At 40.7% G+C, this 14,619-nt stretch overlaps 1 protein-coding gene across 1 annotated transcript in view; it reads left to right on the forward strand.

Annotated features, from left to right (window-relative positions):
* The first annotated feature begins 853 nt into the window (after window positions 1-853).
* The window catches only part of LOC138633911 (brain-enriched guanylate kinase-associated protein), a 38,623-nt gene continuing 24,857 nt past the window's right edge, over window positions 854-14,619 (forward strand). The window contains exons 1-2 of the mRNA XM_069720438.1: window positions 854-935; window positions 13,813-14,029. Coding sequence (XP_069576539.1) covers window positions 13,959-14,029 — 71 coding nt within the window. The 5' untranslated portion in view covers window positions 854-935; window positions 13,813-13,958. The remainder of the gene's footprint in view (window positions 936-13,812; window positions 14,030-14,619) is intronic.

Consider the following 14,619-nt stretch of genomic DNA (forward strand, 5'->3'; position numbering starts at 1 on the left):
CCCCTTTTTCCAGTCTACATGCCATGCTAAGCTGCTCAGGTAGCCTCATATATACCCTCAATACATGAGAGTGTTATCAGTGTTTTTATGTAACTCCAGATAAGAAAGCCAAAAAGTGTATTTCCCAAAATGTTGAACAATTTTTTAAAACTTACTTTCCAACATTTTCATTTGTTTACTATCTCACTTTTTCCCCACCAACTTTCCATCTTCTATCATTCATCTTTTCAGTTTCTCTTCTCTCTTTTCAACAACTATAGCATATAGTCCGCCTCTCACCCTTGGGCACAGTCTCTCCATTTCTGCAGCACACAGCATTTTTCTTTTGCACTGTTAATCTGTCATTTCTCGCTCTGCGCCCCTCCCTCCTTCACTTAACGCTCTCACGACTGACATAGTGGACAGAATGAGAAATAATGGCGATATTTGTTTGCCGAGACATAGCCACTCTGAGAGCTCGTTAAACACCAGATAAGAGGTACTCCACAGCATGCAGTGGCAGCAGCGGCGCCAGATAAATCTGCTTGGTAAATATATCTAATCAATTCACCCTCTTTTCTTCTTTTCCAACCAGGAATCTGATGGAGAGATGCTGCATGACACGAGGTTGGCCACTTTCACTTTTACCTCCTCTCCTCCGGGCAGTAACACCTCCACCTCACCTCCCTCCTCTCTCTCTCGCTCTCTCTCTTCCCTCTCTCTCCTCCTTCTCTCCATCACTACCATAACCCCTCCTCTTTCCACACACCTCCTCTTGCTCCATTCAATTCTCAGCTCCCTCTCTCGTTTTCTCTCTCTCTCCCTCTGCCTACCAGCCTGTCTCCAGTCAGAATTAGAGGAGTCCTTTTCTAAATGCATGCAGCTCTGAGGGGATGCACAAGCGCATGAATATAGTGATTTTATCTGATGAAAATGAGGCGAAAAGCATATAAACGGTAAGGCAAGAAAGCGGAGAAGTGCATGTCTGGTTTCATTAGCTGCTCTGAGATAAGTGTGTGTAGTTGCTTTGCCACACTTGTGAAAATAATGATTGTTGTGAGTGCTCTTCTGTGGCTGTAGTACCTTACTATGTGTTGCATAGTCGGAGTGCTGTAACAAAAAAAAACAAAAAAAAGGGTTGGGTAGACTGCTGTGCATTCAACAGCACAGTATGTCTGGAGAATGTGAATACATGTTGTGCGGAATTGTTTGAGTAAACTGAAGCTTTGGTGACTAACTCTGCAGCAAAGGAAGTGAGCTTGCTCAAGACCATTTGATTCAGTGGAAGTAAATCTCCGTTGTTGTTGGGTGTTTTCGCTCAGTTGAATCAGCTGTCATTTGGATTTTATTGGTGTGATAATAATGAGGCGCCAAATGTTTTCACAGCCTCTCAATTAACTCTCATATTCATTTTTCTGGGCAAGATGATACCATAGAGAGTCAATTACGACTGAACAAGCGCATCATGAGAACGAAAGTTGTTCTCATTAAATCCAAACTCCTCACCTTGTATAGATTAAGAGAAGAGAGACAGGGCACGGAGGAAGAATCCATAATTACATATTTTACTTGATGAAGTGAGAAAAGACATGTGATTACTTTGTGTTTTGGGGCAATGCATTTGGAAGTCTTTCAAATGTGTTGCCTCCAGGTGGCTTTATAATCGGCATATTGGCATAACATGATCATAACAACTAGAAGTAATTGCTTTCCCCTCCAGTCTTAACCTCCAGCTAGTGAGGAGACATTGATTTTGGAGATGATCCCTGCTTCCTGTTATAATTAAAGCAAACAGCAGCTCGGATAAGGTGCTGTCCAGAGGGAAACTTTGGGTCTTTGAAGTGAGTTTCAGACTTCCTGTACAGTGGAAGGAGCTTTAATTAATCTGGTGTAAAAATAAAAAAATAATAATAATTTTTTTTAAAAACGAGAACAATGTGTGCTAACCCTTTTGGTACTTTGAGTCGTGTTACCTTGTTATTAATGCATCATTAGTTGAAATATGGCTGTGTGTACATGCAATGGCAGGCATGGGTACTTTTTTATTGTGAAAATGCATCATAACAACTACATTTTCAACATTTCTTGATGCATAATTCATCACAAAAAGTTGTTTTTTTTATGCCCAAACGCTCAGTCCAAAGTGTTGAAGGCTGTCCAAACAAAACATCAGTTACACCAACCCCCAGCAGCACCACTATGCACTGCTCCTCCTCAGTTCTCTGAAACAATTCTGGTCATGGATAATAAGCCAAGGCGTATCACCAAAGGCTGTTTTGGTCTTTGCTTGTAAGCAGAGTGAAATCAATGCCAGTGAAATTGAGATTATCGTGCACTAATAAAACCTTCACATGTAGTGTGAGTAATATGATGAGAACATGAGAGAATGAGGACATTAAGAAGCTATTAGCTCAATAAAAGTCTGTTTTTGTGAGATTTACTTGTTTTTGACTGAAGCAGATAACCAAAACTTGGTGGGTAAGTCTTATATTTTCCATCTTTTACCAATTTTCCACTTCAAAGTTCTGTACATAGTAGATTGCTGTAACCGCTGTTCTTCCTTTTTTTTTTCCGATTAATAATATACTCTTTATGAGGTGATTTGCAGAGTCTGCTCACTTTGTGCCAGTCAGACAAAAGAAATGCTGAACTTTCCAAAGACGAGAGCACAAACCTCACAGATTGGTGAAGCCCAAACGAGCGTTTTAGGTATTTAAAAAGTGACAATGTGCCCCGTAACTCAAAAACAACATTCCCGATGTCCCAATTTTAGTTTTTCAAAGAAGTCAATGAGTGGGTAGTGGAAGTACCTTTGTGTGTATATAAGATTACATGAATATTTGCTGAGATTACTTTGTACAAACCAAGGACAGAAAAAGTGATTAAAATCGTGAAAACAGCCGAAGCATGGAGAGGAAAAAAAAGTTTAATTGGCTTCACTTGACTTCCTGTATTTTCTTCTAATTAGGTATCTACAAATGTTACATCTCACCTTCATCAGCTGCATCTATCCATGATCTACTTTGCCACCAGCAACTGTGTGAGACATCACTAGCCCGCGCTGCTTCGCTCAGACTCTGAGGAATATGCCTGAAGAGGCTTTGTTTGTTCATCTCTTTCCCTAAGATAGGCACATAGCCTCCAAAAGCAGATGCAATATGAAGTCTCCCTTCAGGTTAGCCTGGAGCAGTTTACCACCTCCCCACTCTCTTATTCTTCTGTCTAATTATATCCAACACGGTGAGATCAGGGATTTATGCAGGAACCATTTACAATGGACTGCTGTAGCATCTGGATGTGGTTGATGAGGGGATCTGCCTAGGAGCATGTTCAGGAGGTTGGCTTTGTCTTTGAGTGCGCATGCGTTTTCCGTCTTCTCTGACTTAAGACTTCTGTGAATCACGTGACCGAGTCGTGAGATCCCCTTCTCTCTCTGACTTCCCAACTCACCACCCTCATCGCTCCCTGGACTATGGGAGATACGCCCGTCTGCCACCAGCATCCATACAGCTCCGTCAAAGCCAACAGGTCAGGGTCGGCCGAGCAACATAAGCCCCCTCGAGGAAACATACAGTGGACCTCAAGTTTCTTATATGCACAAAGTGTATGTACTATATGTCAGAAGAGTGGGATGTGCATTTTAATGTCACAGATAGATGAAGCTCTTCAACTCAGAGGTATCAACTTAAGCTATCTATTCCCACTGCTATTTTAGCAGTAATGAATTTTTTTTTGTTTTGTTCTTCGCATCAATACATTAGCTTCAGTACTGCTCTTTCTTATTCAGTGCAGCGACTTCTCCCATTATATGAACAACAATTTGTTGAGACAGTTTCTGCAAAAAAACAACAACAACAACATCCAGTTTCACCAGACAACAGGCTTGATGTCAAAACACGTAACCACACGGCACTCTTACAAGCTGCATGTTCAACAAACTGTGCACCCATTGCATCCATTACACCTCAATAAATACTTCATTGCACCCCGGAGGGTTGCGCATGCTGCTGTATGTTCGGCCTACATGCACACCAACCCCTGGTGGCCTGCTGCAGTGTAAAGCAAGAGGGCTTTCCAGATGTCCTATCTGGCCTGTGATGATAAAGGGGAAAGGCTTGAAGGTGAAAAGCACGGGAGGTTTTCTTTTTTCTTTTTTTTTTTTCAAAGGCGGAATTTGGCCGTCATGGCCTTTTGTACGTCTTTGTGCTCTGCAGTGCTGAGCTGCGCTGATGTACGACGTATGCTGTGCTCTGTAGGATGGAAGGTATTCCTTTATTCAGAGAATAGTTATAAACTCTCTGAATTCAAATAAAGAAGTTTGATATTTCATTTTAATAAATCAACCAGTAGTTTCTCTATTTCTAACTATATTATAACTATAATGTTACAGATGTATATAGTTAGTGCTCTACAGAGAAGCAAAGCATAGTCGTACATAACGTCAATACCGGTAAACATTTAAGAAAACAGGAGGCAAAAAAGACCCCACCATAAAGGTAATGAATACGACAAAACCAAACAAATAACCAAAACGAGCAAATGGAATAGAAAACAAACAAATAAATAAATGAATGAATAAAATAAACAAACAAAAACAGGGGAACAAAAGAACTGCATAAAAGGAAATTAGTAAATTTAGCAACTAACTTGTAAACATGAAAGAGCGCCAAGTTGCCAAAGATTCAGATATTTCTTTCAGGAGCTGGTAGGGACCAAAAACAGCTAAGAGAGACAATATTGGACTTAGATTTACCAGAAGGACAGAAACATCACCTCCCAAATATAATGCTAAATTTGCTCCATGCAAATTGGCACCTGTTTGCTGAGTCATTAACTTTAAGGAAGATAATATCTCAGTGTATTAATGCATGATAATATCACTATGTTTTTCACATAAAGCTATGCGGGGCAGCTACAAATAAGATAAGATCGCACACAGGAACCCGAAGCACAAGCGCAGATGCGTAACAGAAATATGCAAGTCACGTAAAGCTGCACTTCAGGACAGCAGCAGAACATGCTCACAATGACAATACAAACGTGCTGATATTTAGAAGGCACAATGTTTATGTTGTTCAGAATCTTAGTTTTGTGTGCACAAGCTACACTTGAAGCTGGTGGGAGAGTCCGTTTTTGCAGGTATTTAAGATTTTGACTTCATGGGGGCCTGAGATGAGAAGTTAAGTAGTCACTATATTGATCACGGTTCAGTTCAGGGGGACAAGACTGAACTAAATTTAGTGGAAATCCATAACATTTTTGTTTAGATATTCCAGTCTTGACCAAAGTGTTGCACTGACCAATTAGAATACTCCAATGTACAAAATGAACCATAAAAAAACAAACATGTATAAGGTACTATAAATACAGTAAGAGTACAGTTTTGAGCTCGGAAACAGTTTGATGCATCTGCGAGGCAATTACTTATTTCTTGTCGTCTGCCAGGCAGGAAGCAGAGGTATGTCACGACTGTGTTGTCGTGGCAACCTCAAGGGGAACTTAACGCCTTCTCTTTCTCAGAAATTTAACAATGGAGACACCTTAACTCCGACTGTGGTCGTCACACACAAACGCACCTCTTTTCTGCCTCTCTCTCTGTCTGGCTACTGTTGCCTGTTTGAACGGTTATGCAGGGGTGAAGAGCAGCACAACGACGTGCCGGCCTGCAGCAATGTGCAGCCAAAATATTGACTATTTATCGTAGGAAACAGAGAAAGAGAAGACGGAGAAGACATTTTGTCAATACATTCATGCGTAGCTATATGAAACATTAAATCTTTATCAACTTGATTAATTTCATTGTTTTTTTGACTACCAGACACTTACTGCAAAAAGGTGATAACAAATTTAAAGAGATCTCACAATTCTGCCCCTGAACATGAAAGAAACTAAATTTACGGAAGAGAGCACGAGTTGATTTTCCTGATGAGAATAAACATCTTTTGAATTATAGGTAACTTGGACTTCATTTGACCTGATGGATCTGAAGTCTATTACATTGTCCAAATTCTTGCCCAGTAGAATTTTCTCACAAGTCTTTTCATCCTTCACAAATAAAGAAATTTGCACAATGTTGAGAGGAATATTTTCATAATACAATGTTAAAACTGTACGTCACTGAAGGTAAAAGTGAATTCCAGGCCAACCAAGTGCTTCAGCTACTGTACATTGTCCTGGTTTTAATTCCTCTCTGTTGTGTCTAAATCTCTGCTCATTTTCAAAGTGTCCTTAAGAAAAAAGTAAAGCTCAGAGGAATTCTTAAAAGCTTATTGAATAGAAGAAAGACGTAAAGCTCTTTTCTCTGGGGCTTGAAGTCTTTCCAGAAAATGTCCCTGTTAGATTGTATTTTATGTTTGAGATTAATCGTTGAGCTTTGAGAGATTCCTTGAGCAGCACAGAAGCTGGAGGACAGTAAGTGCACAATCACTATATGTACAATGGCTAGAGACAGACCGGGACCTGGCCAAGACTTGACTGGCTGTACCAAATTTGAGAGCCAAACACAAACTGTAATCCTAAAGTAATATTTTTTCAATTCCAATATCCACCTACCACACCGGACACATAAAACTGGCAAAAATCAATCAGACAAGGAAACACATTTCTTGTCAAATTACATTTGAAAATATCCCAATTCAACACTCAACATTTTGTGCATTAAAACTGGAAGAATTCAGGACTTGATACTTTGTCCGAACCCGTCAGCAGGTTGATTAGAACCACAGTTGGTGCACTGTAAACTACATTTAAATCATTTGTTGTCATTAGCTTACTAAAGCTAGTCAATGCGATGATTAAACAAACTCCAAGCCAACTCTCCACAAACTTTCACACTCGATGTGTCCTACTTGGCCGGCAGTGTACAGTATGGTCATTCTTTTGTGTGCTTCTATGTCTGCCGTTGGTTTGAAAGGATACAAACACAGACTGTGATCCAAAATTGTGATCTAACAGACAATTAAAGCTGCAAAGGACGAGCGGTGAATCCTCACTTCACCAGGACACTGTAGACGAACACTTTAACAGACGTCCGCCGGTGTTAAGCATTATTCTTCACAAGAGTTGAGGAAAATTGAAGATGACATGTCCATAAAGTTTAGTGAATTGCTAGAGATCCCAGCCTTCCCACAATGCAACACCAGCTACATTTTCAGACCATCATTAATTAGGCTGTGCCTGTTGAACTTGCGATAATTTACAGGCTGATTAGTACTTCCTAAGACTAGCAAATGGACCTTGACATGTAAAATCCGTATATTAATTGCTTCCATAAATATTGTAAACTGAAAGTAAAACTTGCCGTGCAGCCTCAGTCATGAAAGACCAGTCAGATCCGCGCTTTGTTGTGTGACAGATGGTGATCGAGCCAATGCAAAGATACAGTGTATATTGCATTATGGAGGATGACAGTTTAAATTGGACTAAGAGAAGCTCTGAGGTGCCAGTACCACACTGCAGTGAGAGTGGTTTGGTAGGAGCGGGATACAGATGGGGACTGCAATTTACTCCCCATTTAAAAGTGCAGCGAGTCCCCTAAAAATCATCTCTGCCACATGAAGATCCTCCATCAAGGTAAAATGGTTTTTTTTTTTTAATTCACTTAGCATAAATACACTCTGTGGTTCGATGACATGGTATTTAAAACTCAAACAAACGCTCTAATCAGAGGCTTTGTTTTTTGTTTTTTTATCAGTGAATGAGCTATCATTCCTGAAGTCTAAACCATAAACGTACACAAGCACAGAGACTGCAACACACCAGCTGTGGACTGCGCACACGCGCACAACACACACACACACACACACACACACACACACACACACACACACACACACACACACACACACACACACACACACACACACACACACACACACACACACACACACACACACACACACACACACACGTATACCACAGTGTGATGAGGAAAATATCCCCTGCGGTGATTCCTGCTGAGGCCCTCTGATGTGATGTGATCTGATCAGAAATGGTGTGAAACCAGCCTACAAATTGTCAAAATTGATTGAACCCCTTGCTGATTCCTCTGAGGCTGCACGTTCACGCACACTTATTCTCACACGAATAAAACTGCATTGTGATGACTGACATGGTGTTTAAAAGGGGCAAGTATACATAAAGGGGCAGGAGGTAGTTTTATGAGTCATAACACAGCAGGAGAACTTATTCATTGTCAGTTAATCTATCCCCGGGAGCTTTTTGTGTTGGTAAAAAAAACAACAAAGCATTACAGTTACATAGCCGGGTGCTGATGTCAAACAGATTTGCTCTCTGGCGCTGAACTGCGTCTGACATCACCAGCAACTAGATAGTCAGGTCCGAATAGTATTCAATGTTATTAATTTAAACTCCAGTCTCAACTCTCAGTTAATCAGTGTGTTGTCAGTGACATTTTTTGGTAATTAATTCAACCTCTCAGATTTTAAAGGCTCAACTAAAACTGATACTTCATGTGTTTATCATAAGTTTGGATGCTTATTAAGTTTATTAGTTTCGAGGCCAACGAGTTCTTCCTGCTACCCACTTAAGGTTGAGTCTCTTTTGATATGTAGATGTAAATTAAAGGGGAGGTAAACAGTGTGGGGATCACTCCTCAGTTGCAGTTCTTGTCTTCAGGCAGCAAATTGTGTTGACTAGTCATCATCATTACTCTGGTGACTTAATCCACTGAGCTTTTTTTTTTTTCTGGCCGCTGGTAGTGCAGCATGCATAAGAGATTGTTGTATTTCTGGAGTCTTGCATCAGAGGACATACACAACTCGGGGTTCTCAAGTAAAGCCTCAACCACAGCGGTACACAACACCGCAGGGAAAACAAAATTGGAAAAAGGAAATGTTTCTAATTATCAAAATTTCGGCTCATGTTTGGTCACTTTTTGCTTTTAGGCCGATTGAATCGAATACTTGAGAGTTATCTTTGTCTGGGAATTCAGCAATAAATCATAAATATGTAAAAGATAGAAGAAGAAACATTATCATTCGGACAATCATAAGCCCCTAGAGGCAAATAATAACAACACTGTCCGTTATACACATCCATCACGGCTTTCTAGACTGATACTACTGTAGAGGTCCTGTGCAATGAGGGATTATTACAAACATCAGCCCGTCCTCATCCACCAAAAAAAACCAACAACACTGAATGCAAGTTGAATGGTGTTAAAACAACTGATATTTACGTTTAATGCAACCTCTAGCGGGTGCAGTAATTATGACGGCAGCAATGAGTGCAGTCTAAGCAGTGAAAAAGTCTGTGTACCGATCAAAAATAGGTCTTTCATCCACACGAATGATAGTCCCGTCCCGAAAACAAAATATCTCAAAATGTATTTCACGTACGTGACGTAACTTAATTACGCATTTATTTCAACCCTAAGTATGATCTTTTCACAACCTAACCGAGTCTTTTTGGCGGTTAAACCTAACTGCGGCCGTTTCCCAACGTTAACTATGTGTTAATTATTGTTACCATGATGACAAAGGCCCATTGCTGGTCCTACCCAACAGTCAATCGACCTGTTCTGTCATTTAGCTGCGAGGACGTGTTGGTCACAAGGCACATAAAATGCTCAAATGCTGTGAGTGAGTAGTTGACCTGTCAGGTAAGGATGTGTTGGCATTGTGGGTTTTACTGTCCTGACTGAAAAAAACAAAACAGTTTTCAGTAGGTGGTTTACACTACACATATTACAGTATACCGGATATGTGTGCCTCATTTATAAAATTGTGTGACTGTTCACACAATAAAGTTATTACACGTTCCATCCAAATTGTGCTTATTTATCATCATTATGTGACAAGGTTTTAATAGATATGCCATGTTGATAAATGTTTATATGGAACACGGGTGCAAAATTTTGCAATTGTTTGCATTTGTTTTTCCGACAATAGGCTACCTGTTCTTGCAATATAACATCTTCTCTGCTTTTCAAAGGATTCATTTTAAGTGGATAACCTGGCTAAGCTATGGCCTTGTGTCCAACAAAATGATCACCAGCATTATTGTCTCTAAGCTGTAACATGAAGGTTTACTGTTTGCAGTAGATTCTGGTGTCTCTGTTCACTGCTCACTTAATAGCAGACTTCAGGAGGGCTGCCACTGTGGCTATTAAAGTTTAATGCCCTTATTTGGTCACAGAATAGTATACGTGGCAGGCAGTAGCTCTACCTCGCTCACCTCCCGTGGCTCATTACAAGTAAATCAACCTGCAAGCGCCAATAAGGGCTCCCTGTTGTAAATCCAGGATGGACGCTGGCTGGTGGTGACCTTTGGCCGGTTTTGCATTAAAGTTTCTTTTTCCAAATTAAACTGCTATTGGAGCCATTCTCATGAATGAATGAATGAATAATGAATGAATGAATGGATGGATGGATGAATGAATGAATGAATGAATGAATGAATGAATGAACGAACGAACGAACGAACGAACGGACGGACGGACGGACGGACGGACGGACGGACGGACGGACGGACGGACGGACGGACGGACGGACGGACGGACGGACGGACGGACGGACGAACGAACGAACGAACGAACGAACGAACGAACGAACGAACGAACGAACGAACGAACGAAAGAAAGAAAGAAAGAAAGAAAGAAAGAAAGAAAGAAAAAGAAGAAGAAAGTATAGAGGCAGAGTAGGAGGTGAGAACGGTCTGCCTGAAGTAGGTTACAGTCTGCAGCATTACAACAACCAGTTATTGTACTCCCTGGAGTGTGCATTGTTTGATGATTGTGACAAGATGCAACACTCGGGAAAAGTATTTCAGGTAAACAGGGTTTATTTGTGTTTTCATCCACTCTGTCGACTCATCTTAGGAGAGGAAAATGTGCTTGATTTACATATCTTTGGCTGTTTGTAATTTCTCTGGCAGCGCAGAAACAGCGGTGAGCCGATCACGAGGTTCACTGAAGACTGCGATTCGTTCCTTCATGTGGATAATGTTTACCTTCACAAACAACACCTGAGGCACAAAGATCTGTTGTCTTTCCCCCTGAGGGAGATGTTATGATACAGTAAGGGTACAGTACTTCATACACACTGCAGGGAGGAGTGTGTATGTGTGTGAGGACAGATTGTATACAGCCATACTTCTCTGCAAATACAGCAACTACTTCTGCCTTCTTTCTCGCTTCCTCCCTCTGCAACTTGCAGATAAGAAAATGGCTACAGCAACCGTATTAACCGTGTTTCCAGAACCTGCTTTTGTTTCCTGAGCCAATGTTGAAGGGAGATTAATAATAATAACAATAATAATAATAATGCCTGCTGCCATTAGAAATGGCGGCAGGCAACATAACATTCCTTCCAGCTTTTTTGATGGACCGCTACCCCGCCACTTTGTGGGTACTGATAAAAGTTATGCTGCTGGCAACCCCTGTCTCTATCTATCCATTTATGTTTACGTGACTCTTAAAAGGGAGAATTCTCCACTTTTTATGTGGATGTCCACTCGGTGTTGATGGTAACCATGAAGTGTACAAGTTCTCCTGCATGCAGAACTGTGCCGGCAGTGCTTACATGTGCCAGGAGGCATTGTGTGTGATCCCCTGACAAATAACTGCCAACTGCTTTGGTTCCCTATTTGCCAAGTCTCTCTCCTTGTAGCACCCACTCAACAAAAAAACAAAACAAAAAATGATTGGAAGCCAGATAATATTTGTAAACAACGGGAAAGAAAATGGTCATTCATTAGAAAGCCACTAGTACCCATCATTTACTGTTACATTAGCAGCTTTTGGAAACAAAAACAACACTACATTTTTCAGAAAACTGTTTTTCCAATGTTGCCGCACAAAACCGGGCAAATCCACTTTGATGACCAAAGCATAGCGTTGGATGTCAGTTCCAGTTTGTCTTTGGCGTCCTGAAGAAGTGTCTCCAGCACACGTTAGGAGTGAAAACGTTCATGCATTGTAACGCGCACACGTGGCTCTCTCGGGGTTGGCGTCAGCGACAGCAGCATCCAACAGAAACTTCCCACCCTGAAAATGATTGCGGCAGAATGATTCCGTTTTTGTCGGCTTCGAAGGGTCAGTTTGAGGAAAGTCACTACCAACTGTGTGTTTACTTTCAGCTCTCCGGTTTCTGCCCTTGCACAGATAATGTAGCCACAGCCTCGACCTCTCCTCGCTGTATTACTTTGACAATCTTCTCTGGCTTAAATAGATACTGCTGAATATCCGAGTCGAGCAAAAAAAACAACCTGTAAAATAAATGATTGACCACTCATATTTTGGGACGCCGGTTTTGCTGTTGGAAATGTAGCAGTACAAGCGACGAGAGTAAGGTTTTGTTTTTGAACGCCACCCAAAGCGCCCCTTGTCTATCTGGACACTTCATCTCCCCTGTAGCTCTTCCAGCCACCAACTATGTCACTGTCAAGCAGATTTTAAAATTTATGGAGGAATTTTATTGTTTCAATTGACTTCATTTATCATTAACACTGACTGTACAGCCACATAAAAAGAGGCCAATATTCCTTTTGAGGACAGGGAAATCGGATAATTGAGTGACAATTTCACTCAAATGGAAACATTCTCATTTCTGAGTGACTGTTTAACTTGATTCTGTCAGTTGTAGCCTGGTAATATAAGATGATGCCTAAACTGTAAGTCAGTTTAAAATTTGACCAATTTTAAAACGTAAAGTGTGTATAATGGTATTAAATATGCATGTGATGGCTACATGGAAGACGTAGCGCTAACAGACTGAGGCTGAAGCGCACTCATATGTGCCAGGTAAAACAAGCTGATAATCCATAGAGACGATAAAGAAATAAAGAGACAGCCTTGTGGCATCAGATTGTTATTTTAGTCTAACATAACCTAGTTTGGTTGCTTAGCTTACAAAATTATTCATTACTCTTCTTTTTTTACAAACACTTCTCTTTTAACATTATGAGACAAAAGTAGTTTAGGATGAAGATGTGTTGCTATTTTGCGTTGTAAGTTTGGCTGCTGATGTCAGACAGAGACGCTAATGGGGCTAACGTTTTTTTTTCTTAGTTTTTTCTTTAATAGAGTTTCAATTTGTGGCAGTATCTTTTTGACTTTTCCTTTTTTTTTTATGACATTACATTGCTCAGTAATGCGGGGTTGCAATGTTATCGACAAGACTCATCAAAAGCAGCTGCATAAAGAGAGATGTTTACACCTGGGAAGGTATATTTTGGAATTTCATGCTTGCCAGTGACAGGTTATTAAGTTTCTACAGTGCAGGGGACCTGAGCTCGAGCCCCGGCGTCGCAGGGAAATGATGAAGGACGGAAATGGAAACACACGCATTCGTCATAAAACTGATTTATTGAAGAATAACCTGTGTGGTCAGCTGGTCAATAACTCCCTACTCCATAGGGTCCTGCAGTGTATGGTGGTGCATTTAATTCTTCCCAACAAGTGAGAGAATGAATGAAAAAGGTGTCTCAAGTGATAAAAAATGTAGTATTTTGACATTCTGTGTTAATGTTTTTATTTTTTTAACAGCATAACTAGTGTTAGTTTTATTTTAGAAATTCATGTGATGCTTATATTTTGGATCATAGAAGAACAGAAGATTTAACAAAAGATCTTTATGTATTGATCTGTCAATAGGCAGTACAAAGTTCAACTAGAGGTGCAATGATTCACAATACTGAATACTGTTTATGTTCGTTTACCAAACTTGTCTAATTGATCCCGCAGTTTAGCTCCCTCATACTGTACATGCTCCCTTTCTGAATGCACACTGTTTTTCTCTGGAGTCAACATAACTCCATGTGCAGCTAAATCTGTGGGACTTCAAAGCTGTTTTTCCTCTGCTCTCTTGCCAGGGTCATCACAGATAGCCAACTCCTATCTGCCTCCCCAGGCAAAACTTAAAGCTTTGACTATTGGTTCATGATTAGAGTTCAACTTTCAGCCGACCAGCAGCAGAAGCAACAACTGTACACACGAGAGCCGAGGCACAGAGAAAAATATGAAAAAGATATATATTGGCAAAACTGCCCTCAAAACCCAGAGAAATGGCTGCAAACACCAGAAAAGAAGGTAAGATGAGATAAGATTAAGCTCTAAACATCGACCTCATTACTGGCACATCCATTTCATTCATTTTATCGAATGGAAATGGATTCTCATCGGGAGGTCATGACCATTAAAAAAACATGAAAAACATTATGCTGCGTCTATTCATTTCCATCATTCATCTCCACATCTCCTCACGTATCAGCTGACATCTACATCCGAGTTTAAGATGCTCTGCGTTTGACCAACAACAGGCTTATACATCGAGAGTCCAATGAAAAATGCAAGACTGTGCGAATAAATACAATGGATGTGTGCTGAGACTTAATTAAACTGGCATTACTTAGTGATAAGAGCCGAGAGCAATTTCCTCATGTACTTACAATAGCTCTCTGGCTCCTTGCCATGTGATTTTACAACATCACTTGCAGCTGTTTGACAGAGAGGCTGTAAAGACTTATGTTGTAGTGTCAGGACACACACAGACAGACACACAGACACACACACACACACACACACACACACACACACACACACACACACACACACACACACACACGCACACGCACACACGCACTCCACCCCCAAAGCACGAATTGTACAGGTGGCGGTGT

Source organism: Brachyistius frenatus, unplaced genomic scaffold (assembly GCF_029030835.1).
Source record: "Brachyistius frenatus isolate BFR_SWC_R1_liver_20210118 unplaced genomic scaffold, ASM2903083v1 Contig_240, whole genome shotgun sequence".
In the NCBI taxonomy this organism is placed as follows: domain Eukaryota; kingdom Metazoa; phylum Chordata; class Actinopteri; family Embiotocidae; genus Brachyistius; species Brachyistius frenatus.